Below are 27,842 nucleotides of genomic sequence, written 5' to 3' on the forward strand. Positions count from 1 at the left end.
AGATACTGCAAGAAAATATATGAAGTGTTGCTGTTGTTTAGTCGCTAAGTCACGTCTGACCCTTGCAACCCCACGGACTGTAGCCCACCAGGCTTCTCTGTCCATGGGATTTTCCAGGCAAGAATACTGGAGTGGGTTGCCATTTCCTTCTCCAAGGGATCTTCCCAATTCAGGAATCGAACCCACAACTCATCAACCACAGACAGGCAGGCAGATTCTTTACCACGGAGCCGCTAGGGAAGCCCATATGGAGTGTCAGGGCGCAGGAATTATGAGTGGCTTCTCTTCTCTATACCTTTCTCTAGTTTCCAGTTTTTTTTACTTGTGAACTTATATTATCTTCATAATCATTTAAAAAAAGGCCTCAAGATATGATGCTTTAAAAAGAAAACACACTACAAATACAAAACTGTACCATAACATAGTTTCAGCAAAAGTCAGCCTGCACCATAGCATTGAAAGCAGTGAGGCAGGCCATTCAGAAATGCTTCAAAACAATAATTTATAAAATAATCCATCAAATACTAAGTACAATGAAAAAGAAATCTGAGAATCATAAAAACATTATAATGTCCATATTCCAGGAATACCTGGCACAAAAATGGCAACATCTGGTTAGTCCTGAAAGCTCAGCATAGCATGTTCAATTCGGTTCACCTGGCTAACCATGGGTTATGCTGCAAGAGGAAAACTCCCAATTTGCAATTAAATGTGTCCTGGGTATTGACCACATAGGCATTTTATTGTTTAAGAAGGACCAGGAAACCAAAAAATAGCAAGTGAGTGGGTAATTTAAATGTGGAAAAGAGAAGAGAAACAGCTACAATCACTAGTCAATTCAACTTGCGGACACTAGAAATGATAAATGAACTGTGTCCCAAGATTTGTGGGCAAGCTCAACAAGCAAATTTGCGGTTTTGTGTGGCTGAATACAAACCACACCTTTTACGATGTTTACTGAAAACTGAAGATAAACACAGGATAAAAAGTGGCCTTTCTTTATCTCCCTCTCACAAGACCTACAAGGATGTGCACCTTTAGACTTCCAACGTCCAAAGAAGATAATGATTTTTGAAAATGTAAGGTACAGTATTTAAGACCTGATGAATTTCTGCAATATGAGAAAAAAAGTATGGGCAAGGGGAAGCCAGGTTGGGGTGGGAGAGGAAGGAACAACTGAATATTTCACTGTGGAATCCACAATCTTAGAGTTCCTGTGTCATAAACCGTGTTGATTCCCACAAGCGAACGTTGCTTAGGTTTTGTTCAGGAAGGCAAAGCTTCTTATTTTTTATAAACTTCGCCCTCTCCAACCCCCCCCCCCCCCCCCCCCACCCCCGCGCTTTTCTTTTGGCAACTTAAGTGATTCTGTGAGGCGACTTTCTGCCTCAAGTTCACCTCCTGTACTTTTTGTTCCCTGTTGTGGATGCTCCTTGGATATGTTAAGTAAATAATTTCACATTTGCGACAAAACCACCCTGAAAGACGCCTGCAGGAAATCCAGTGATGCAATCTCTCCTCAGCTTAACTAACAGACTCCAGCTCGCAGTCTGGCATGATCTATGAACCAGCTTGTAGAAGCAGGTAGATGAGTCACAGGCTCGGCCCTCCAGGGAAAAAGCAAGTCTATGTTATGGAAAAAATAAGTTGCTGTTAAAAAAAAAATTTTAATAAAAACTCAACCGTGCCTACATCTACCTTTTGTTTTCAAAGGAAGTCATATTCCGGGTTCTCTTTATTCCTGCAAAAGATTAAATACAACTGGACCCACCACCGAGTCGCTCCCAAGAACACGCACTCAGGTGAGGTCTGAGAAGGCCTGGGAGGCAGCCCCGCCTACAAAGAATTTTCTCCAAGGGAAACTGCGCAGGCGCGCAGGCAGCCTACTGAGTAGGTGAGAACGTTTCTCTTCTGCTTAGTCACCCTCGACCCCCCCAGCTCCAAGTTACACAGAGGTTGGAAACTCCCACACCTATTTGTGTTGTTTTGAAAAATAGTTGGACTTGATAACTGGGCCAACCCAAAGAGACAGGGTTGTTGAGACCAACCCGTGTCCGGGTGAGGGAGGCAGAGTGCAAAAGACAGCGTTGTACCCGCAGTGATGAGTAGAGTGGCACGCTTGGATAGGAGGGAGGGAGCGGATGAATTCTACCTGGAACAACTAAGCAAGCTGACTCTCTCTCCCCTTTTATTTAGGGTATGTGTGTGCTATTTTTGCACGTCTCCATGGCCACATGACTACTCTTTAGAAAGAACCTTTAAATGGTTCTCTTTAATTACAAAAACAGTACAAGCTCACTTCTGCAAACTAGAAAAATACAGAGAAGCGCAAATAAGACACGGAAGTGTCTGTAATTTCTCCATGCAGAGAGCAAACCACTGTTAATCTATTGTGGTTTTATTACTATAGTTTTTTGTTTTCTATGCCTGTAAACATTCTAACATAATACACCGACATTTTTTCCTGTTATTAAATATTTTTCCATAATATGATTTATAATGCTTGCAGAGTTCCCCATCATCTCACTGAACAGTGATTTACCAGAGGATTTAAACCAATCCTCTGTAGCTGGACACTTAGTGCTTTCCTGATTTTTCAGGAAAATATTTCTTTTAAATATTTCTACAGTTAATATCCTTGATTACTTCTTTAAAATAAAGCCCTAAAACCGGAATTGAGATGTCAAAAGGTAGGCCCATTTCAACCACTTTAACCAAACTGTCTTCTAGAAAGTTTGTAATAATTTATAATCCTCCTAGAAATGTATTTTACTCAAACCCAATTTTGTTACTCTTGGCCCATTTGACAGGGAAACCTCGAGCTTCCCTGTTCTATCATCTGTATTTCTTTTGGATTATTAATAAACTAAATATTATTCCACCTGCTTATTAACTACTTGTAGCTTTTGTGAACTGTCTACTCATAGTTATGGACCATATTTCCATTGCGACATGTGTCCTTTTGAAAAATGTTTTCAAAACTATGTATAAGATAGACATAGTTTTAAAACTAGACACGAAGATGCCAAAGCAGCTAAAAACCGTGGTCTGCACAAGAAGCATAAATGTATTTACAGGGCCTTGTAACCTATCAGAAGTCCTCCACCTTGAGAACCTTCCAGGGGCTATAGTCCATTTTGTCTTGGTACCAATACGGGCCACAGAGAAAATGAACTTCAGAGACTTTTAAATCTTATAACACAATAGGGTACCAGAAAAGGAGATTTTATTCCTGACCTAAACAAATAGTCACTTGTGTGCCCTGGAGCAAAATAATATATTGTCTTATAATCGAGGAGAAACTGCAGGTGCTATTCATGTCCTTATATTATTTAATACCTTTTCTGAACTCTTATTAAACCACTGGTTTGGCAATCCAGTTGACAATGGGTTTCCCTGAATTATGTCTTATTAAGAGGAGGAGGAATCAGGAAGTTGGGGGGAGGGAGAAGGGGGAGGAGGGGTGAGGGAGGAGGAGGATGGGGAGGAGAGGAAAGGGCAGGAAGAGCAAAGAGGAGAACCCTTTGTCCTTTTTGCTGCTGTTTGCAATTTACTAAATTTTATTCAGTGTCCCGTGCATTCCAACATTGCCTCTCACTCCGCGAGCCTGTGCAGAATAAACCACTTCCTGGGTGCTCTCTGAGAAACTCCCAGCGCTTTTTATCTGATTTTCTTGTACCTTTATCTACCAGCCCAGGGAGGCTGTTCAGGGGTCCACTCGGTAAACCATTGATCTCACAGCCTAGCTGCTCTTCTGAATTCCGGGTGGCGCTCTGAATGTCTCCTGCCTGCCAGAAGTCTGTTTGTCATCTTAAACCACCTTTTATTTTGCTAAAATAAAATGATTGAGTGGGGGAGGGCATGGGAGCAGAAACAGGTCCCACCGTGCTGGGTCCTCTCTTGTTAACGTCATCTTTCTGTGTGCTGCCAGCAGCCCAGACCCCTCTGGAAGGGAGAAAATGAAACTCACAGAATGTTGGAGTAAGTGATTATCCTCAGAGATCATTTAGTTCAACTTCATTTTACAGGTGAAAAATAATGAAAGAAGAACCCTCTGATCTTATGTTAATTATCTTACTGGCAATACAGGAAAGAGGCTAAAGCTACCTTTGTTCCTTGCGTCTTTGAAAAGTTAGATCCAAGAAGTACAGAAAGCAGTTATTTTCTGAGGCTCACTGAACTGAGAACCAAAACCAATGATTTGGGGTGAGTGTGGGAAGGAAAGTGTTCTAACTGAAACGCTGTCTGAATCTTAACCAGGTATTTCATACAGTCATGTTCATATTTTAAGAAGCAAATAGGCAATGCCTCCCCTGTTCTCAATCTCCCTACCCATAAAGAGCAGTGTATTTTTTAATTTATCAAAACCTCAGATTTTCAATTCATACAACACTGGTGTGCAACATACAAGAAAGAATTAAGGCACTTTTATCTTCAAACTAAACTTTTAGCTCCAAATCCTACACTTGGGTACTCATAGACCTGGAAGGTCTGGAAGATTCATCCTAGAAAGTCTGGAAGGTTCACCTGTAAGATCTAGAAGGTTCATCCTAGATCTCAGATTCAAGGCGTCAAGTAAGAATCGGTTGCCCAGGAAGACAAACAGCACTTGGTCTTCTTCTCCTAGACCCCAGCTCTGCAGGCTGAGCCAGGCAACTCTTATCTACTGAGAAAAGCCTGCAGCTCAATAGCGGCTAAAACACAGTTTCTTTCTGCTCCTTTTTCCTTCCTCTCTTTTCTCCATTCTTCTCCCCTTCACTTCAACCTTTCCCCCTTTTCTAAAATCTCGATCTAAACTGAGGAGTCTTAAAAAAAGAGACTCTGGGGGAGGAGGGTTGTTATACAGATACATTCAGCATTTGGAAGAAAGGCGGGCACAAAATAAAAAGAAGCAACAGGCAAATCTAGCTTTCCTTTTCTGCTCCGGAGGGTGTCTGCATTCACACTTGTAAAGGAAGCATTTCCTTGGGAGTGAATGTGAAGTCAGATCACTTTAAAAGTGCACCCCACAAAGTTCACTGCCCTGTTCATTACAAAGTAAAATAAGGGCTCTTCATCGCCACAGGCAGCGATGGCTTTCTGCTGAATGTCCATTTCAAATACATGGTCAATCTCCATAACCCCGACTGACTGTCAAAATGTACATCAAAATCCGCTGAAATGCACCAGCTTTTTTAGTGCCTTCCATAGCACTCGAAAAATGTTTGTTTGGTGGGTATTTTATGTAACAAATCAAAATACACTGTTTTTTAAAATAATATTACTTTAATTCTGCCACTCCCCAGAACACATCAAGCTAAAACACTTAATTCTCTTCCCAGTATAAACGGGGGTGGGACGTGGGGGTAAATCCCTAAGGTGGTACTTTCTGTTTCTATCCAACCTGCCCCTTTATAGTCCAGTCCTTTTTACCATAGACCATTAAAAGACATGACACAAAATGTAATTTTCTGGTGATGGATGGATATAGGATGGGTGGATGAACAGATAAATAAATAAAATGGAACTAAGGACTGCTTTAGTGGATGGAAATACACAGGGCATGTGGAGGGTAGAATGAATCCGAATTTTGGAGGCCTAAATTTGAAGACTTGTGAAGCTGTCTGAGGGACTCCCAGGTATATGTTGTTGTTACTAAGCAACCCACTCATCCTCGTGGCCCGAAGCAGAAATTCCTATTCAGCCTGTTGCTGCTCGCTAAGGAATTTTTCCTGGACTCGTTTGCCAAACCAATCACTACCCTGTTTCAGCTTAGACCTAATGTTTTTATAATTGAGCAGGAATCCTTGAATACCTTTTGAAAAGGAAGAGTGTACACACCCCAAAGTGAATGGCAGGGCTCATGAGTGAGGACTCTAGGACAAGGCTTGCCTTAAACTAAGAAGAAGTTAAAAGGAAACATTTCCCAAGGTTAAAGTCAGTTGACTTGAACTAGGTAGGGTGGCATCATCTACAGTCATCATCTTAACTCTTGGCTCAGGTAACAAGGATGGTCTGCTGATGCTTACAAGGCTAAAAGAACACAGCAAAGTTCACTGACTAAAGCAACATCTAAAATCAGATTCACATTTATCAATTCCTATCAAGAAATATGGGAGGGAAAAAAAAATCAGGAAAGTGGCATCAGGAGACCAAGAAGGGAAGGAAGGGGGGACGGAGGGAAAAATGGGGTAAAAAATATTGTGTCAGACGAAGGATGAAATAAGAGAAGGAAAATACCATTTAACCAAACTGTTTATTTTTTAAACTAGTATGTATGCCTAGTTGTATCAAAGTTACAAAGAGGAACCAAAGCATTTGTTTGAGTTACGTAAGACTTTTTAACAACTAGTTTTAATAACCTAACATTAAAATAATAATCTTGTTTAAAGTATCTGTAGATTTTAAACAAATACTTCGTGGGGTTCTTTGATCATGTTTTTGCATAAATGTTTCTATGTATGTTTGACTTACTTGACTATATGTTTAAATTCTCTTTTTGACTTTGCAGAATATAGTACAAATTGCTAGATACAGCTCTTCAGCACTGCTCTAGTACTGACTTTTAATCCTCCTTTAAATCAGATGGCACCGGGTGCATTTGAGTGACCTAGTCTCTGCAGTCAGTTTAAAATAGGATCTAATTACAGATCAACAGAGGGCCTAGTGCCATCTTATCAAGGTAATACTTAAAGCTACCATCTTAAAGCATCCTACTTAAATACTTAAAGCAGCCCTGGAAATGAAACTGCAACCACCATCCCATTAAATATTTCACCAAGGACCAACATCAGATCATACAGATCAGAATTTGTTATCTTTGATTTTATGCTATAAAATAGAACCTAATTTTAATGAAATAACTGTGCCCAGAAAAATGAACACCAATCTTATGCCCTAATGTGAAATTATGGAAGGATGAGGTTGGCCTTCTAACTCCAACTCAGTTCCCTAGTGAGTGGGATCCAGCCTAAAATCTGAGCTTGACCTTTTAGCTCTGGGTCTGGCAGAAGCCCCCGTGGGGTGACATCACTCCAAATCAGGTGTTTAGCAGACCTGGAAATTTATGACCTGTCCAAAGGATCCCATTCTTCCAGAAGGGACAGTTCAGCAAAACAATGAAAGTAAATGACATTGAGAGAAGGCCTAAGAACTCTTAGCGAAGAACTCTTAGAAAAGAGAAAGTAAGAGAAGTCGCTCAGTCATGTCCAGCTGTGGCCTACACAGGCTCTTCCGTCCATGGGATTTTCCAGGCAAGAATACTGGAGTGGGTTGCCATTTCCTTCTCCAAAAAACTCTTAAAGCCAAGTTAAAAATGTCAGAAGCTAATCATTTAGAAGCAGTAATACTGAAGGTAAAACAAAGCCCACAGACTTCATTTCACATAAGCGAATATACACCTGAAAGGTTGCTTATGAATTGAATTTATTAAAGTATTCACTTAAAGCATGAGTTTGCTAAATAATCCAATGTAGATGCCCTGGCCCCTCTCCCCCACAGTTCTGAGGTGGGGCACATGGAATGTAGTTTTACCAAGTGCCTCAGGTGATATTTTTGTAATCAGATGAGTTTGCAGTGATTTAAAGAATTCCTACTGACATTCCTATTACTAAGCACATACATGATTATCTTCAACCTTTTTTCCCCAATCAATCTAGACTTTCATATTATTGTCTAGCAGTTTCTTATTTTTCAGGTAGGTTAATTTTACCTGTATATTAGTTTATTTCAGGTAGGTTAATTTTGCCTGTATATTGGTTTATTTCACTGAAGATGCAAAACTAAGGAAAGCACACTGTTTGCAGTGTCTCACGTTAGAACACAATGGACCAGTCTGTTTTCTGACAGATACAGGTTTGCAGAAATTGAATGAGGGCAAGAGAAAGGGCAAGCCTTATTTTGCTGGAGATTAATTTGGGATTGGGACTTCTCTATAGCGCAGATGATAAAGAATCTGCCTGCAGTGCAGGAGACCAGGGTTCGATTCCTGGCTCAGGAAGATTTCTGGAGAAGGAAATGGCAATCCACTCCAGTACTCTTGCCTGGAGAATCCCATGGACAGAGGAGCCTGGCAGGCTACAGTCCACAGAGTCACAAAGAGTTGGACACAAATAAATGACTAACACACACACACACAATTTAGGATTGAGACAGCCAGGAAGGGTGGCAACTTAAAATAAGAGGTTTAGACAGGAGTGTCAGAGCAATACCTTGCAGGTCCCTCTCCTTCAGTTCTAATTCATCCAGAACGTGTACATTTTTTTCATCCCTAAATTAAGACATGTGCAAGATTTAATCCACTGCAGGGAAGATTAACACTGGACTCTAGCCATTAAACTAGTGATGTCTGAGGAAAGAAACAAGACTGACACTATTGGCTAATTCTTTATTTACTACCCTCTTGACTGCCAAGACCATTTATAAGTATAGTGTTGTCTGGTTTTGAGTGTACAAGTGTCTGGACTATTAACTAGAGAGCTGATTGTGTTAGTTTACTGTCTACATCTCTGATTCACCCACACTGGGCTCCTTTCTGATCCTAGAATATGCTAAGCATTCTCCCACCTCAGGGCCTTTGCACTTGCTCTCCCATCTGCCTATAACATTCTTATCCCAAGAATCTTCAGTGCTTGAGCCCTCACTTTAGCTGTCTGCTCAAAAGTCATCTCATCAGAAAGGCCATCCCTGACCACCTTATATAACATAATTCCCATTATTTGCTAAATCCCTTTAGCCTGCTTTGCTTTCCTTTGTAGCATTTATCATCATCTAACTTGTTATGCATTTACTTCTTTATAGATTTCCTGTTTCCTGACACTACAATGGTAGCACCATGATGGCAGGGAATTTGTTCTATTTGCTAATGAATCTCAATGCCAAGATCAATGGCATTGTTCAGTATATAGTGGCACTCAAGATATATTTGTTGAATAAATGAATGGGTATTTTTAGTGCTTTGAGGAAGATATGGTTAACTCGGTGTTTGTGATCTTAAAAGATATTTTAGGGAATTCCCTGGCAATCCAGTGGTTAGGACTCTGCACTGTCACAGCCCTTACCCAGGTTCTATCCCTAGTCAGGGAACTAAGATCCTGCAAGCCTTGTGGCATGGTCAAAAGAAAGTATACAGCCAAATAGAAACATATACATTTATAAAAACCAAAGAGTAAAAAGATTAATTAAAATGTTTCACCCCATTAATTGAAAGATTACCCAAATAAGGCATCTATAAATTTGTTTATTTTTCTTTCTAGAATTATGACTGGACTCCCTAGATAAAATGCACCAACTGACTAAAGGTAATTGCCCTAAGGCTAAAGTGGGGTGGGTAGAGAGAAGGGGGACTTATATAATATCTGTTCAAGTCTCATCTTCTGCTGGATTGTGTAAGTCCCTTGTGGACATAGCCCACATTATATATCTTTTTATTCTCCTATATACTTATCTGAATGTGTTGCAATTGTAAGTAATCAGAAAACACATAAAGGTAATGAAAAACACCTGTGGGTTTCAAATAAATCATATATATTCTGAATATTTTGGCAGTAATGTAAGAGTTTCTAAATCCGTCACTGTGCTGCTAGAACATACATGCTTGTTGACAAAGACCATAAATCTTCATAAAATGTTAGAAAGGGGGAGTAGAAAAATTTTAAATATGTACAAAGACAAACTGTCCTAAAAATACTTTGTTTTAAATAGCGATAGCATCAACATTGCAGAACATAAAAAGCAGATCGTTTCCATCTGAAAAGTTCACAGCTATAAAAAAAGATGATGCTACTTCAGTCCAGACTTGCTAACTGGAATTATCTTCATGTGCTATCCAAAAGCTTACCTACACTTTGATGGGTTTATAGAAAAGAAAAGAAAAAAAAAAATCCTGTGTGTATTCTTTTAGGTTAGTTCCAGAAAATACAGACAGGCCTCCTACACAGATTACGGTGAAGCTGATAAAGTTCAAGCTTCAGGATCCCCGTTTGTACTGGCAGGAAGCTCCAGAAAACAGGCTCATTTGTGTGGGTGGTTTTTTTTTTTTTTTCTTTTGAGACCTCACGCCTACTCTACCTAACACACACAATTGCATAAGCTTCAAGCTCATAAAAACCTGGACCCATCCTGACAGCCCTCCATTAGAATATTAACATTAAGAAAACTAGGCTAGAATCTGCAAAAACGATCCAAAAATCATTTTTTAATGTCAAGCATTTCTCCATAGTCCCAGCAAAGAGAGGCGAATGGGGTTCAACAGTCTCTTTGGGATATTGTTAGTATTTCTTTTCCCTGGAAACAAAATGAAGTCTTGGAAACCATGACTAGATAAAAGTTACTTTCACTAAATGTAAGTATACATAACCCCAGATAGTTTTAGCTATATAAATTTGGTAATGTATCACACTGAACCAGATTGTTAATGTTCTGAACTTATTATCTTTCTTTAAATTTATTTTTAATTGATGCACAATTCACAGTCGATATGGTATTAGTTTCAAGCACCCAACATAGTGATTTGATGCCTATATACTGCACGCTCAGTGGCTAAGTTGTGTCTTTGCTGCTCCATGGACTGTAGCCCATCAGGCTCCTCTGTCCATAGAATTTTACAGGCAAGAAAACTGGAGCGAGTTGCCATTTCCTCCTTCAGAGGATCTTCCCTACCTAGGGATTGAACCCACGTCTCCTGAGTCTCCCGCATTGGCACCCAGACTCTTTACCACTGAGCAACCTGGGAAGCCTGTGGACTAATACATTACAAAATTATCCACACAATAAAAAAAAAAGAAAAAGAAAAAAAAAAAATTATCCACACAATAAATGTAGTTACTGTCCATCACCAAAGTTAACAGAACATTGTTGACTATATTAGAACTAAGTACTATATTAGAACTTCAGTACTAAATAAATTATCATTATTGGTGCTAAGTACAACCGGTTAAAATATAAGCCCATCTGATTTCACCCTAATTTCATAAGTATCACAATTCATGAGCATTCATTGTATCACAAAACGAAGGGGTGCGACCAACGCTATATGGTTTAATTAAGGAATTACAGTAAGTCTTATCCAATATTGACTAGATTTGCGACCATTTTTGACAAGAAGATGAAAACAAAATAAACAAACAAACAAAAAAAAACCCTACTGCTATCTCGGCTTTTGGTTACTGAAGCTTTCAAACTCGAAGTAGTGAGTTCTTAAAGGTTAGAGAGAATTTAGGGGGAGGAAACAAGGATACACTCAATCACGTCCCCAGTCCTACCCTTCTCCCGCCCTCTTCTCGTCGTTTGCAACTAGGTCCATCCCTCCGGTGTATATAGTCGCAGCAGCTCATTTTTCACTAGTGAGTAAAGTGGTACTAATACCTAGTTGTTTTTTTTTTTTAATATGCTAGCCTGTGATGTTAACTACGCCTACCCTGCTGCTGCTGCTAAGTCGCTTCAGTCGTGTCCGACGCCTACCCTACCCGGGGCTTAACTTTGGGGACTGTCCCTTCCATCCCTGGATCGGTCCGCGGGGCATTCGCGCTCCCCCCTCAAGGTCCCTCAATCCGAGAAGGTCCACGGCCACCTGGCCAGGAGAAGCGCCTTGAGGAAGGTCTCCTTGGAGTGGCCACACCGCCGAGATAAAGCGACCGGGCAAGGCGGGAAGGTGGCCCTACGCACTCCAATAGGGCGCAGCCCGTTCCCAGCCGGGGACGCGCCCGACAGGAGGGGGAAGGGAGTGTCGCCACCGAATCCCAGGAAAGGCCGCGGGACCCACCTCCGGCTCCCCCTCGCTCCCGCCCTCGGCCCCACCTCCCCCAGCCTGCACAAAGCCGGCCCGGAGGCGGGGGCCAGGCCTGCTGGGAGGCCGCCCGGACGAGACTGGACCCAGGCCCGGCGCCCCGCGGCTCCGGCCGCCTTGCCCCGGCGCGTCTCGAGTTCCCGGACGGGGCGGACGCGCCCCCCGGCTGGCCTTAGGAGGCCCGGGAAGCCGGGCTCCCCTCCTTTTCAGGCGACAGTCCCCCGGGGAGGCCAGGCGCACCCGCGCCGTCCCGCTAGCCACGCCCGAGGTGGTGGCCTCCAGCGCGCGGCTCCCAGGCCGTCGGGGCGGCGGAGGCCGGCCGGGCGCGGGGGTGACTCCATAAGTCGCACGCGTCCCTTCGCGCCCAACCGTGGCACAAACTCTGGCGTCAAATCGATCCCCCTCATTTCGAAAGGCCCCCGTCCTCCCGCACCTGCGTTAGGTGGCCAAACAATGCGGGGGCGGGCAGGAGGCGCGGGGAGGCCCGGAAACGGGGGTGGGTTCGGCGCCGCTGGCCCCCGAGGCCCCGGCCGGCCGGCGCCTGGCCTCCCGTCGGGGGCGCACACGCACACCGTCCGGCCCGGTGCGGGAAGATGGCCGTTTCTGCTTTCAGGATAAAGGCTCTTTGTTGCGCTCACACAAAAGCCGCCAAGACCCGCTTTTCCAGCAGGCCCTTTGGGCAAATGGAAGGAACGCAGCTGAATTTTCCAAATGGCCCTCGGAGCCCGAAGCGGTGGGAGCTACTAAAAGAGAGGGGGAATAAGAGGCCTCCCGCCCTCTTCTACCAAAACCTCTGCCAATATCCGAGGATTCGTCCTGGGAGACCGGGGCTGAGATCTTTCATAAAGGGAGGAAGGAAAGAGGAAAACCTACTTTTACTATCAAGGCCCAAAGGGGATATTAAACATTCACATTCTTGCAGGGTTTCTCCCCTTAACCAGGGTAGAAACATAATCTGGAAAAGTCTGGATACACAAAAAAGAAAAAGAAAGGGAAAAAAAAAATTACCAACAATAGCAACTTAAAAAAAAAAAATAACAAACCAGTTGCCATCAGCCCAAAGTGGTAGTAGCAGCAGCCGGCGCGTGTGATCCACTTACTTGTCCGACTCTTGTGACATGTTTGATCCAATGAACTCGCTCCCCTTTTCCTGGAGCCTCAGCCTCTGGTGAAACTGGACTTTCAAGTCTGTGCAGGTGAAGGTGTGTGAGAGCGCCCGAGATGGCAGAACAAGAGCTACAGGTAATTCTGCTTTTCCGTCCCCCCTCACCACTCTCGCTCGCTCGCCCGCTCGCGCCCTCACCTAGCCGGAAAGGTGGGATAAGGGGGGGGCCCCCTCACATGGGGCCCGAGCTCGGAGGCGGCCGGGCGGCGCGGAGTCCCTCCCGGATCGTGGCAATGGGCAGCCACAGAGCAGAAAGTGGCGGACTTGGGCGGCCACAGGTAACTTTCTCGCAAGGAGCTGAATTCTTTCACTAAAGGCTACGAGCCCGAGGGACGAGCTGCGCGGTGATTGGCTGCGGAGCTCCCTCAGGTGAGCTGCCATTGGCAGAGGCGCGCTCAGGTAAGGCCCTTCTCCAAGTGCAGGTAACTCACTCCGAAGTTTACCTGAGTGGAGCGGCGGCACGCTTGCAGCCCAGCGGCGGGCCGTGGGAGCTGAGGGTCGGTGTTTGGAGCAGACTTCGTGCTACGTTTCCCTTCTTCCCGGAGGCCGGCCTGGGGTGAGGGGTTGGGGGACCTTGAAGGAGAGAAGTTAACCAGGAAAAAGACAAACAAACCCAACACCTGCAACCACTAGGGATTGTGGGTCGAACGGAAGGACTAAGGAGCGCTGAACTCGGGTGTCCCAAGCCAACCGGAATCAAATGCGCAGCACAACCACGAGGCTTTTAATACCCACATTAAGAGGACACTATTGGACAGTGTCAGAAGAGTAGGGGACTCAAGTTTACGTTGTGCTCCGAGGGGGCGAAAAGCACGAAGATCGCCAAGTCTGTTACGTAATTGCATTTTTAACATTCTTATCCACAACAAACAACATGTCATGTCCCAATGTGCAAAAGATATGGTAGACGGCTAGACATAAATAGATTAGCAGACACGACTTAGCTACTGAACAGCAGCAGCATCCTTTCTTGACCTCGGCGGGTAGGGAGTGGCTGGTTTTGATGGGATGAAGAAATTTGGTTGAAGAGACACTCAAATGGCTCAGGCGCACCTCTTCCATCTCAATTCTGCAGCCCAGGATTGCAGAGCTGCAAATCACTGAATCCCTTCCATAAACCTTTTGTCATTTGACGTTTCCAGGCAGGCATCAACATTTACATTGTAATTCAATAGAAGCAACAACTACAAAGGTGCTTTTATCCTTCCAGCTTAATATGGTTGCTACGGAAACAATTCAGGATGAAACTGACTTTTTGCAGTTTTGTTGCCCCTGGTTGAGAGCAGCAAATTTGCAAAACTGTAATTTATAACAATGAGTACTTGTGTAAATTCTGACAGTAATCTAGCCCATGCGTATTAATTGTAGAAATAGAGAGGGCATGGAAATTTTATCGTAATTTATTTCGAGTTAATACTACGTTGGCAGAGATGAAATAACTTCCATTTTAATCTGTATGGATCATATATTTCCTGCACATAACATTGTGAGGCAAGGTTTGGCTGCTCCATGTTTCATTCTCAACAAATGAATTTCAGGATTTTTTTCTTTTTAAATACAGTATAAGCACGCACACTATCGTTTGTAAGATAATACAGTACTTTAAGGTAATGCAAATCCTACTTTCCTGTACCTTCTTAACCTCCTGTCTAGAGGCTACCAAATTCCACTTTTAGCAGTCCATTCTGTCATTACCTTCCTATTTCTAATAATTTGTGCATCGATCCCTTGATTTATCAATTTTGATAACAGGTGCTTTGACGACCTGTTGCCTTAGATAAGGACTTAGCTCTTTCAAGCCCTGTCCAGTTTCATCTTCCACCATTCTTCCAATGTATCTCTTTCACAGCTTAGGCATAGCAAGTAGTCAAGTAGGTGTAAGTGTTAGTTGCTTAGTCATGCCCTACTGTTTGCAACCCCATGGACTGCAGCCCACCAGGCTCCTCTGTCCATGAGATTTTCCAGGCAAGGATACTGGAGTGGGTTGCCATTTCCTTCTCCAGGGGATCTTCCCAACCCAGGGATCGAACCCAGGTCTCCTGCACTGCAGATTCTTTACCCACTGAGCTACAAGGGAAGCCCAGTGACTGTGCAAATACTAGTGACAACAGAACCAACTATTGTACTATGCTTGTTTTCTTATTTTTTAAAAAAAGCTTTTATCTATTTACTTAGTTTGTGATGTTTCCCATCTGATATTTTTTTTCTACAACATGTCTATCAAATGACTGTCACATTTATTTTTCAAATGATCAATCAGTCCTACCCCCCATACCCCCAAATATCCTTCCAAAAGTCCACTGCCTTTCTGTTCCAATGGAGATGAGCTCCTCTCTGGACCTGCTACTCAGTTGTCATCTTGGGACAATCCTTGATCTCCAGAGTAAAAGCCCCATTTCTCTGTCCTGTGACTTTTTGCTTGGTTTGCTGCTTCATTTTTGCCATGGCATATGTTTCAGTAGTAGCCCAAGAATGGGTTCAGAAGGTAAAACTTATTCAACTTTCTTTTTTTTTTCCCAACTCTTTCTTTTGAAAGAGTTTGACCAAGTGTCAAATTCTAAGTTGAAGTTTTTCGTTCATAAAAATTTCTCTTTTATCTTCTAGCAGTCAATGTTGCCATTTAGAATTCTGATGCCATCCTGAGTTCCATTCCTTTGTGACCTAGAATTTTTCTTCCTAAAAACTCATAGAATAATCTATCTCTGATATTCTGAGATTTCATAATTATGTTACCTAATATTCTGAAATTTCAGTATGTTGGAAGCTTTCATCAAATGTTTGCAAACCTTCAACTGTCGCTTCATACTTAAGAATGAGATCTTAAAACCCCTCTGGAAACTACACATAGTGGTGGGAGGAAGGGTTATTGCTCACTGATGGGCTTGCTGTGTGGTGATCGTGTTCGTCTTTCCTTAGGAAGATTCCCCAAATATCAGAAAATAGATGTCTTTTGTTCTGGGCTCTTCAGCATCTCAAGAGAGATATCTGCCATCCCTTGGCTGAGGGCACATTCTCCTGGCTGCTGATATTCTCAGAACAGGTCAGAATAGATTCAGAGCAGTCACTACTCAGTATGCAGTTTCTTTCTTTCCTGTAGGTGCTTTAGTCCTGCCCTTCTTTCCGCCAGATGCGCAAGCCTCTCCTGTATTTCCTGAAGTGAAGTGAAGTGAAATCGCTCAGTCGTGGCCCACTCTTTGCGACCCCATAGACTGTAGCCTACCAAGATTCAGTCCATGGGATTTTCCAGGCAAGAATACTGGAGTGGGTTGCCATTTCCTTCTCCAGCGGATCTTCCCGACCCAGGGATGGAACCCGGGGCTCCCGCATTGCAGGCAGACGCTTTACCGTCTGAGCTACCAGGGAAGCCCCTGTCATTGTAATCATCTGGCTGTAGGAAGTGGGACAGGGAACCTGAGGATCTAACAAGTCCAAATATCCACATTCACTCAGCTCTCAGCCTCTCACCTCTCTCTCACTTCTGATATCCTGTGACCTCTCCTCAGCATCTCTCTCATGATCTCTGGCATCTCCAAGACCTGGTCCAATCTGGTGTTTTATAGAATAATCTCTTGGGCTGTTTCTATACTGACCTCTAGGATGTCATTAGAGTAGCTTCTGATGTTCTGTTAAGCCAGTTTCCACTCTTCCATTCATCCCCATCTTCCAGAATTGGGCTGAGATATATCTTTTGCAGATGACTCCAGCCCCATCCTCTTTGTCCCTGTGAATTTATCTTCTTACTTTCCTTTACTGTCCTTTTCAGGAGACAATGAACCTAAACAAGTATGGGTCAATCTGCCATCTGTAATCTGAAGCCATTTCCAAAACCATCCAAAAACTTTTACCCAACTCTCCCAAATTTGTTTGTGCAAACAAAACTAGAGTTTATGAGCAAACCATGCCTTTGTTTGGTCAATGGTGCCCAAGATTCCCATCTTTCTCACCAATATCTAATAACTCAGCCTTGACTGCCTTGCTTAGTATGCCCTGTTGGACTACCTACTGCTATATTGTTTGGCTAGATTCATGAAGGAGAAGGTGAACAATTTAAAATCATCAACAATGAAGTTAACTCTGTTACCCGATTGAAGTTTTTTTAAATTTTTATTTATTTTAAACTTTTTACTTTGTATTAATATTGGGGTATAGATGGTTAGCAATGTTGTGATAGTTTTAGGTGAACAGTGAAGGGACTCAGCCATATGTATACTATTTATTTATTTACTTATTTTTGACTGTGCTGGCTCTTCATTGCTGCACGGGATTTTCTCTAGTTGCAGGGGCTGGGCTGGGGGCTACCTACTCTTTGCTGCAGTGCTTGGACTTCTCACTGCGGCGGCTTCTCTTGTTGAGGAACACAGGCTCTAGGGCACACGGGCTTCAGTAATTCCCATGTGCGGGCTCAGTAGCTGCGGCTCCTGGGCTCTGGAGTAGAGGCTCAAGTTGTGGTGCTCAAGCTTAGTTGCTTCAAGGCATGTGGAATCTTCCGAGACCAGGGGTCAAACCCATGTCTCCTGCATTGGCAGGCAGATATTCTTTACAGTGAGCCACCAAGGAAGCCCCAGGTTACCCAATTGTTTTGATTCTGTTGGCAAAATAGTTCTAAGTGACTAGAAACCTTGCCACACCCAACATGAGAATGTACTTCTCTCTCTTTCTCAAACATCTTTCTCCATAAACTCTTAAGTGCAGCAGTTGTTCCCAATGTGTGGTCCCTGGACAGACCATCAACATCAGATTACCTGGGAGCTTGTGAAAAATGTAAATTCGCCAACTCACCCCAGGCCTCAAGAAACTCGTCTGTGTGTCTAGCAAGTCCTCCAGGTGATTCTGATGTAGGTTAGAGTTGGAAACGCATCAGTACTGAATGCTGACGGGAGGAAGTAGCCCCTCACTAGCCATTGAAAACCATCTTGTAAATTATGCTGTATTTGGAGTTTTCCAGCAACTTGCAGCAACCATGGGGTAGGCAGTCGATTTTGCCTGTCTGGATTATTTTATTCCTAATCTAGTGACTGTTTATATAATGGTTGACTATTATTCTCAATTGGAGCAGTTAGTGCATTTTTTAAAACAGCCTGTGATCTGCTACATTATTTGTCATACCTTTAGGAATTTCAGCACAGGTTAGTGTTTGATGTCTTTTTATGTGGCAGCAACAAAGCAAATTCTCATGTAAAAAGCTAGTGATAAGAAAAAGCTAGTGTTTTTAAACTAAATTATTTCATTTATGAGATTAAAGTTTTAGTTAAATTTCTAGGGGAGAAAAACTCCTATTATCATTTTAATGTTTACTTCTATTATCATTTTAATGGTGATTTTTAGCATCTATTATAATGGCCAATGCCATTTTCGTAAATTAAAACTTTAGTATTTGATACCAAATTGTCACTTTATTATGTCTTTTTTTTTTTCCCTCAGTCCTTTTGACTCCGCAAAAATCAGTAGGTGCTACCGCATAACCAACTCATCCCTATAGTGCCTTGAGTGAAGACAAGTCAGTTTAGACATATGATGTATTAAAACCCCACTACCTAAGACTCCAGGCAGTGAGAAGAACAGCCATCAAATGTTCAATCTCTTACAATGAGATGTGGGGAGAAGAATGCCGCTTCTGTGGCATCTGGGCAGAAATACCAAGTTTGTTTTTAAATTGTATGTATATACATATGTATAATTTATATATATATTGATATATATATTATATTTATCTATTTGGCTGCATCAGGTCTTAGTTGTAGCACATGGACTTAGTTGCCCCACAGTATGTAGGATCTTAGTTCCCAGACCAGGGATCGAACCTGTGTCACCTGCATGGAAGGTGGTTTTTAATCACTGGACCACCAGAGAAGATCCTAGAAATCCCAGGTTTCTAGGAACCCATCAGTTGAATCTGCTTGCTGCTTTTCACCCACTGCATGTCATATACAGAGCCACTAAAGCACATTGAATCTACTATGGTAGATGACTGGTGGTATCTCTTGGGTTGCTTCACACTATAAAAATACTGTTTTTTTGTTTGGCTTTTATCCCCAAGAAGTAACCTTGTAAAGAATGAAATGTACCTGGGTGTCTGTATTTGAAATCGACATAGGAATATATAACTTAACCAACTAAGCCTTAAATGGCACTTTTCTTACTGTTAGGGGCCACTTCTATTTTTCATAGTTGTATGGATATGTATATTTGCATTGACACTTACTGTTTCCATGAATACTCTGGAACTAGTAGTGTGGACTTCAGCTAGTAGTCTGAAGTAGCACATCTCCTTCAGGGTAATGAAGGTTTCTGTTTCTTAGACTGGTCATTGGTAACTCTTCAACAGAAAGTGTGGGCCTGTTAAAACATACTGCATTGAATACGTATCTTTATCTCTACTTCTTCCTGAAGTCCCACTGATGGAAGAATAAGATAGGAGATGAGATGGTTCAAGATAACAACAAAATTTGGAAGGTGGAAAAAATGTGGAAAGTGACTGAAGGAGTAGAAACTGATTTAGCTGAACTAAGATGAACCAGAGCATCTGTAGGCAAGATCAAGACGGTTTAGACTGTAGAACCTCATAAAGACATAGAAAATCAAATTTCTAATTGTCATTAAAGGTGGGAGCAAGTGGAAGGACTGAAACCAGAGGAATAGATTAACATTTTATTTTTTTTTAATTTAATTTTATTATTTTTTTTTAGATTAACATTTTAAATTCAAAGCTGTTCGACCCTTTAGGTCCCATTGGCCCCCCCACCCCACCCCCAGTATAATCTAGCTTCTATTTGTATTAATTTGCTTGTCATTCAATCACTAAGTCGTGTGCAACCCCATGGACTATAGTATGCCAGGCTCCCCTGTCCTTCACCATCTCCCGGAGTTTGCTCAAACTCATGTCCATTGAATCGGTGATACCATCCAACCAGCTCATCCTCTGTCATCACCCCCATAATCCTTGTGCCCTCAGTCTTTCCCAGCATCAGGGTCTTTCCCAATGAGTGAGCCCTTTGCATCAGGTGGCCAAAGTATTGGAGCTTCAACTTCAGCATCAGTCCTTCCAGTGAATATTCATTGTTGATTTCTTTTAGGATTGATTGGTTTGATCTTGCAGTTCAAGGGATTCTCAAGCATCTTTTCCAGCACCATAATTTGAAAGCATCAGTTTTTTGGCACTCAGCCTTCTTTACAGTCCAACTCTCACATCCGTACCTGACTACTAGAAAAACCATAGCTTTGACTATACGGACCTTTGTTGACAAAGCTAGGGCTACCATAAAAAATACCACACATCATGTGGATTAAACGAGAGAAATATATTTTCTCACGGTTTTGGAGGCTAGAGGTCCAAGGTTAATGTTTCAGCAGGGTTGGTTTCATTCTGAAGCCTCTCTGCTTGACTTACAGGTGGCCGTCACTGGCTCTGTCCTCACAGAGCCTGTTCACTATGAACGTGCACATGTCCTAATCTTCTCTTATGAGGACACTGGTGATGTTGAATTAGGGCCCACACATATGACCCCATTTTACCTTAACTGCCTTTTTAGAAGCCCTGTCTCCAAATACAGTCACATTCAGAAGTAAGGCCATAGCTCGGAGTTATTGAAGGTTTAGTTCCAGAGCACCTCAGTAAAGTGAATATTGCAATAATTCAAGTCATATGAATTCTTTGGTTTCCCCGTACATACAAAAGCTCTGTTTACACTATATTGTAATCTATTAATTGTGCAATGGCATTATGTCTAAGAAAACAATATGCATACTTTTAAGTGAAAAATACTTCATTGAAGTCATCCCCTGCTCAACAGCATAGGACTAAATAATGGGTTGCCTTTTCTTTTCTTATTTTTTTCTTCCAACATCTATCCTTTTCCCAGATCAAGATGCACTCCAGAAAAAATAGTTTTTATGTTGAAATAAGACGTTTTGTACCTTTTATTTTCATGTAGGATACCACAATTTATTGCTTAAAAAAATACTTTATTGTTAAAATGCTAGCCATCATCTGAGCCTTCATTAAGTATTCTTTTTGTTGGTGGAGAGTCTAGCCTAGGTATTGATGGCTGCTGACTGATCAGACTGGTGGTTGCTGAACGGTGGCTGTGACGACTTAAAGTAAGACAACAGTGAAGTTTGCTGCATCAACTGATTTCCTTTCACAAAGAAATTGCTTGGTAGCATGCAGTACTGTTTAATAGCAAGAACTTCCTTTAAAACTGGAGTCTGTCCTCTCAAGTCCTGCTATTGCTTTACCGGCTAAGTTTTTGTCATATTTTAAATCCTTGTCATCTCAACAGTCTCCATGGCATCTTCACCAGGAGTAGATTCCATCTCAAGAAATCACTTTCTTTGCTCAACCATAAGAAGCAACTCGGCATTCATGAAAGTTTTATCATGAGATTGCAGCAACTCGGTCACATCTTCAGGCTCTATTTCTGTTTCTGATTCTCTTGCTATTTCCACCACATCTGCAGTTATTTCCTTCACTGAAATCTTTTTGCTTTGTTTTGTTTTTGATTAGAGGATAATTGCTTTACAATGTTGTGTTGGTTTCTGCCATATAACAACATGAATCAGCTATAAGTATACATATATCCTCTCCCTCTTGAGCCGCCCTCCCACCCATCCCCATCCCACCCCTCGAGGTTGTCACAGAGCACCAGGTTGAGCTCCCTGTGTTTTATAGCAGTTTCCCACTGGCTCTCTGTTTTACATGTGGTAATGTATATGTTTCAATGCTATTGTCTCAATTCGTCCCACCCTCTCCTTCCCCCACTGTGTACACACGTCTGTTCTCTATGTCTGCATCTCCATTACTGCCCTCCACATAGGTTCATCAGTACCATTTTTCTAGATTCCGTACATATGCATTAATCTGTGATATTTGTTTTTCTGACTTCACTCTGTAACAGGCTCTAGGTTCATCCATCTCAATTCAACTGGCTGAAATTTATTCCTTTTTATGGCTGAGTAATATTGTATTGTATATATGTACCACAACTTCTTTATCCATTCATCTGTCAATGAACATCTAAGTTACTTCCATGCACTGGCCATGCTACAATGAATGTTGGGGTACATGTGTGTTTTTGAATAATGGTTTTTCTCAGGGTATATGCTCAGTAGTAGGAGTTCTGGGTCATATGGTAGTTTTATTCCTCGTTTTTTAAGGATTCTCCATACTGTTCTTCAAAGTGGCTGCATCAATTTACATTCTCACCAACAGTGTAAGAGAGTTCCATTTTCTCCACATCCTTTCCAGCATTTATTGTTCGTAGATTTTTTTATAATGGCCATTCTGACCATGTGAGGTGATACCTCAAGTAGTTTTGACTTGACTGTATTTGCATTTCTCTAATGATGAGTGATGTTGAGCATCTGTATGTAGTTTTGACTTGACTATATTTGCATTTCTCTAATAATGAGCGATGTTGAGCATCTGTATGTCTTGTTTAGAGAAATGTCTGTTTAGGTTTTCTGCCCATTTTTTCATTGGGGATGTTTGTTTTTCTGATACCGAGCTGCGTGAGCCACTTGTATATTTTGGAGATTAATCCTTTGTCAGTTACTTCATTTGCAATTATTTTTTTCCATTCTGAGGGTTGTCTTTTCATTTTGTTTATAGTTTCCTTTGCTGTGCAGAAGCTTTTAAGTTTAATTAAGTCCCATTTGTTTAGTTTGTTTTTATTTCCATTACTCTAGGAGGTGGGTCAAAGAGGATCTTGCTGTGATTTATGTCAAAGAGGCTTCTCTGAAATCTTGAACGCCTCAAAGTCATTCATGAGGGTTGGAACCAACCTTTACCCAACTCCTCTTTTGTTTTGTTTTATTAATTAATTTTGTTTTTTGACTGCACTGGGTCTTTGTTTTTGCTCACAGGCTTTTGTCCAGTTGTGGTAGGCAGACTTTTCATGGTGGTTTCTCTTATTGCGGAGCACAGCCTCTAGGTGTGTGGGCTTCTGTAGTCGTGGCACACAGGGTTAGTTGCTTCATAGCATGTGGAATCTTCCCTGACCAATGATCAAACCTATGTCCCTCCCCTGCACTGGCAGGCGGATTCTTAACCACTGGGTCATCAGAGAAGTCCTTCCTAACTCCTGTTAATATTGATATTTTGAACTTTTTTCCATGAGTCACCTCATCTTACTGTTCTTAATGACTGTTTTTAATGGCATCTAGAATGACAAATCCTTTCCTGAAGGTTTTTCATTTACTTTGTCCAGATTCATCAGAAGAATCATTGTCTATGGCAGCTTTAGTCTTACACAGTGTATTTCTTAATTAGTAAGACTTGAAGGTTGAAATGACTCCTTGATCCACGCAAAATGGATATTGTATTAGGAGGCATGAAACATTCATCTCCTTGTACACCTCCGTCAGAGCTCTTAGGTAACCAGGTGCATTTTCAGTGAGCATCAGTATGTTGAAATTAATCTCTTTTTTTCTGAGCAGTCGGTCTCAACAGTGGCTTAGAACATTCAATTAGCCATGTTGTAAACACATATGCAATCATACAGGCTCTTTGTTCCATTTATTGAGCACAATCAAAGTAGATTCAGGATAGTTCTTAAGGGCCTGAGGATTTTCAGAGTGGTTGATGAGCATTGACTTCAACGTCAAGTCACCAGCTGTGACTTCTAACCTCTTTTATGAGAGTTTGCCTGTCCTTTGAAGCTTTGAAGCCAGTTGTAGACTTCTCTCCAGCTGTGAAAGTTCTAGATGGCATCTTCTTCCCATATAAGGGTTTTTCACATGAAAGTTTGATGTTTAGTGTAGCCATCTTTGTTAATTATCTTCGCTAGATCTTCTGTATAACTTGCTGTAAATTCTGCATCGGCACTTGTTGCTTCATCTTGCACTTTAATGTAACAGAGACGGCTTCTTTCCTTAAAGCTCACAAACCAGCTCTGCTGGCTTCACACTTTTCTTCTACAGCTTCCCCACCTCCATCAGCCTTCACAGAATTGAAGAGAATTAGAACCTTGCTCTGGATGAGGCTTTGGCTTAAGACAGTGTGGTGGCTGGTTTGATCTATCTAGACCACTGAAACTTGCTTCATATCAGCAATACGTTTTTCACTTTCTTATCATTTCTGTGTTCACTGGAGTAGCACTCTTAATTTCCTTCAGGACCTTTTTTTTTTTTTTTTTTGCATTTACAACTTAGCTAATTATTTGGCACAAGAGGCCTAGTTTTTGGCTTGACTCAGCGTTCTATACGCCTTTCTCACTGAACTTAATAATTTTCAGCTTTAATTTAAAATGAGACACATGTGATTTGTCCTTTCATTTGGACACTTAGAGGCCACTGTAGGGTTATTAACTGGCCTGATAAAAATATTGTTCTGTCTCAGGGAATAGGGGGGCCTGAGAGAGATGGGGGAATGGCCTGTCAATGGAGAAATTAGCACACACCCAACATTTATTAAATAAGTTGGCCATCTTATATGGGCACAGTTCATGGTGCCACCAAAGCAATTACAATAGTAGCATTGAAGCTCACTTATTGGGCTTCCCTGATGATTCAGTGGTAAAGAATCCACTTTCCAATGCAGGAAGCATGGATTCAATCCTGATCTGGGAAGATCCCACGTGCCACGGATCAATCAAGCCCAAGCACCCATCTATTGAACCTGTGCTCCAAAGCCCAGGAACTGCAGCTACTGAGCCACATACCACAGCTACTGAAGCCCAGGTGCCTGGAGCCTGTGCTTTGCAATAAGACAAACCACTGCCATGAGAAGCCCATGCACTGCAAGGAAGAGTAGCACTGGCTTGCTGCAACTAGAGAAAAGCCCACACAGCACCGAAGACCCAGCACAGTCAAAAACAGATAAATAAATAAAAATCTTAAAAGAGCACATCACATATCACTGTAACAAATATAATAATGATTTAAAAGTTTGAAATATTGCAAAAATTGTGAAAATGTGACACAGAGACGCAAAGTGGCCAAATGCCATTGGAAAAATGGTGCTAACAGACTTGCTTGATGCAGGGTTGCCACAAACCTTCAGTTTGTTTTAAAAAGCAAAAAACAATGCACACAAAGCACCATAAAGTGAAATGCAATGAGATGGAGTATGCCATTCCTAAGGGTTAGGACCTCAACCTGTGAATTTAGGTGGGGGGCACAATTCAGCCCATAACACCATCCCTCCTCCATTCTGGCAGGAGACAGAAGTGTATTCTAGACAAACTGAACCAGGAAGACTGCAGACTTGGGTATATCGAGGGACTCATCAGGAGTGAGGCACTGGACCTGTAACAAGGAGAGTCTGTGAAGGCCATATGCTAATCAGTGAGATACCATCTCCTAGCTTCCTCCACCCAGCCCAGTGAGCCAGGAGCCAAGCTTATCCCACCTCTCCTCAAAGTAGGAGATCAGAAGATCTTTCTTTGGATTAATTGTAAGGTCTTAGAGAAAAGATCTGCAGATACTGATGTGGGTGTTTCCCAATCAAGAAGAGAGAGAGAGAGTGGGGGAAGAGAGAAGAAAGAGCAGAGAGGGAGAAAGGAAGGAAGGAAGAAATGAAAGAAAGAAAGGAAGAAAGAAAGAAAAAGAGGGCTATTCTCTAATACATCTCCTTTCAGCAAAGTCCATCAGTCAAGTCCTACCTTCATACAGAGAGTTTCTAAGGAGCTCTTTCTGCCACATTCTTAAATATAGATAAGAGGTTAGGGGTCAGACGTTTGAGAAAAGCCTCCAAAATGAAGACTTGACCAAGATGTAACTAAAAGAGTGATTTTAAGGAAAACAGGTGGTACAAAGAGGGAATAAAGATTGTATAATTAAAATATGAGAAAACATTGCATCCATGAAATAAGAACAGCATACTACTATTTTTTTTTAATTTTTTTATGGAATGCTTCATGAATTTGCTTGTCATCCTTGCACACTTGCCATGCTCATCTTCTCTATATTGTTCCAATTTTAGTATATGTGCTGCCGAAGTGAGCACTAGCATACTATTTAAAAGCAATGAAACAACCATTCAGGGAGTCCAAAAGGGCTCATAGACATTAAAATGTCAATATGAAATCTAAAAAGAGCCTTCCATGGTATATTTGAAGGTAGAATCTAGGAAATCTCCCAGAAAGTAGAACAAAAAAACAACAAAATAGAGAGTAAACGAGAAAAAAAATTAACAATTGTAAAATCAGGCAGGTAGATCTAATACATGACTAAGAGGTATTTCAGAAAAAGAGAATGGAAAAATGTTGGGAAGAAAGTTATCAGAGAAAAGATAAAATATGATTTTTAAAGAACTCAAGTATTTTAAGTCTTCTAATTGGTATGACCGACACAGTGGTCAGCACAGTGGGTTCTAAATGATGTAAACTGAAGCAATTATCATAAAATGTCTGGGCTGATCTTTCTGATCCAGAGAAATGAAATAAAAATAAAATGAAACAAGCAAAGAGGAAACTGCTCAGACACAAAGGATCAAGAATAAGAAAAAAAGAAAGAAAGGGGAAGAAATGGAAGTCCCTGGTGGTCTAGTGGTCAGGATTTCAGGCTTTCACAGCCTGCCATTGCCCTAGTTGGTAAACTAGATCCCACAAGCTGTGGGGCATGGCCAAAAAAAGAAGAATCAGAATATATTAGCTCATTCAACAATACTGCCAGCTTCAAGATATTAGGGGGGACAAAAACCTTTAAATGCTGAATTATATGCCTCGACAAGTTATCAGTGAAGTATGAAAGTAGAATAAAATTCAATTCCAGAAGCTCAAGTTCTAAAACTTTGTATCCTTTCTCAAAAAGATACTAGACAATGCGCTCTATTAAGACATGGGAGAACAGAAAGAACCAAGAAAGAAATAGTCTTAAGATCCAGAAAAGAGGGGAGGTAACAGAGGAGAAAGTTAGAGGGATGGCAGAGAATGATAATGGCTTAGCAGGCTTAGAGAGCAACTAAATTCTCTCATCCAACAGAGGTCTTGGGGTCGGGGGTGAAGGGTTGAACCCAACAGTTAAGTTTAACATTATGGAAAATTATATTGAGATGCTGTTTGAAGGTATGAGAAGTATTAGGAATAGGTACAGAGAAAACTAAACAAATATTTAGCATTCAGTAACTGGGGGGAAATTATACAAGACTGGAAATATAATCAAATTAATCTTACTACATACTTGGTTTGACAGTGAATAATATTCATATGATCTTTATAATAGAATTACTGAATGATAATTTACTAAAACTGGTGATAAACCTCAACTGAGAAGATAAAAGGAGGAAGATACTGGTATGATGGGTGGTACTGGGTGATGAGGATGTGGAAGATGGTGAGAGTTAAATTACCATCTGTGCATGTGCGTGTCAGTCATGCCTGATTCATTGCGATCCCATGGACTGCAGCTCACCAGGCTCTACTGTCTATGGGATTTTCCAGGCAAGAATACTAGAGTAGGTTGCCATGCCCTCCTCCAGGGGATCTTCCCAACCCAGGGGTTGAACCCATTTCTCTTACATCTTCTGCATTGGCAGGTGGGTTCTTTACCACTAGTGTCACCTGGGAAGCTCAAAATAGGCATCTTCTATAACAGAAAGTCAATGCCTATTGCCCAAAATTCATAAACCAGAAACTAGCAACTACACGTCAATTAGAAATGCTTTTGGCTGCTAGTAATATCAAGGCTGATTAACAGTAGTTTAGAAAGATGGGATTTAGTTTTTCTCATTTGGAAAAAAAAAATGTTCTGAAAGTTAGCATTGGTCCCAACACTAAGTTGTGGTATCTCTGAGAGTCTCTTGACCTTTTTCATGTGGACACAAGATGACCCCTTCAACATTAGCCATTACATCTATGCTTAAAACAGTAAGGAGGAGGAGAGGGTGGTGCTTACCTCAACTAAATCATTTATGAAGAAAGAAATGCCAGCACTGACACTGGAAGCCTCCTATATGCCTCTATCTCATTGGCCAGA

The 27,842-nt window shown here is 41.7% G+C and overlaps 1 protein-coding gene, 1 long non-coding RNA gene and 2 other non-coding genes across 7 annotated transcripts in view; 1 reads left to right on the forward strand and 3 right to left on the reverse strand.

Annotated features, from left to right (window-relative positions):
* The window catches only part of GRHL2 (grainyhead like transcription factor 2), a 169,980-nt gene extending 157,031 nt beyond the window's left edge, over positions 1-12,949 (reverse strand). For 2 of the 3 annotated variants that reach the window (XM_020874442.2, XM_020874441.2), the window contains exon 1: positions 12,865-12,949. In XM_020874442.2, coding sequence (XP_020730101.1) covers positions 12,865-12,884 — 20 coding nt within the window. In that variant the 5' untranslated portion in view covers positions 12,885-12,949. Of the gene's footprint in view, positions 1-12,807 lie in introns of all 3 variants that reach the window. The other variant, XM_020874443.2, reaches the window with a different exon arrangement.
* The window catches only part of LOC139038482 (uncharacterized), a 30,842-nt gene continuing 15,927 nt past the window's right edge, over positions 12,928-27,842 (forward strand). For both annotated transcript variants that reach the window (XR_011491517.1, XR_011491518.1), the window contains exon 1: positions 12,928-13,006. This is a non-coding gene — a long non-coding RNA (uncharacterized lncRNA). The remainder of the gene's footprint in view (positions 13,007-27,842) is intronic.
* LOC139038527 (small nucleolar RNA SNORA79) lies at positions 18,350-18,497 on the reverse strand. The gene has a single exon (XR_011491572.1). It is a non-coding gene; the product is annotated as a small nucleolar RNA SNORA79 (small nucleolar RNA).
* LOC139038560 (U6 spliceosomal RNA) lies at positions 25,766-25,872 on the reverse strand. Its single transcript, XR_011491601.1, has one exon. It is a non-coding gene; the product is annotated as a U6 spliceosomal RNA (small nuclear RNA).

The sequence above is a fragment of the Odocoileus virginianus genome, chromosome 15 (genome assembly GCF_023699985.2).
Source record: "Odocoileus virginianus isolate 20LAN1187 ecotype Illinois chromosome 15, Ovbor_1.2, whole genome shotgun sequence".
Classification (NCBI taxonomy): domain Eukaryota; kingdom Metazoa; phylum Chordata; class Mammalia; order Artiodactyla; family Cervidae; genus Odocoileus; species Odocoileus virginianus.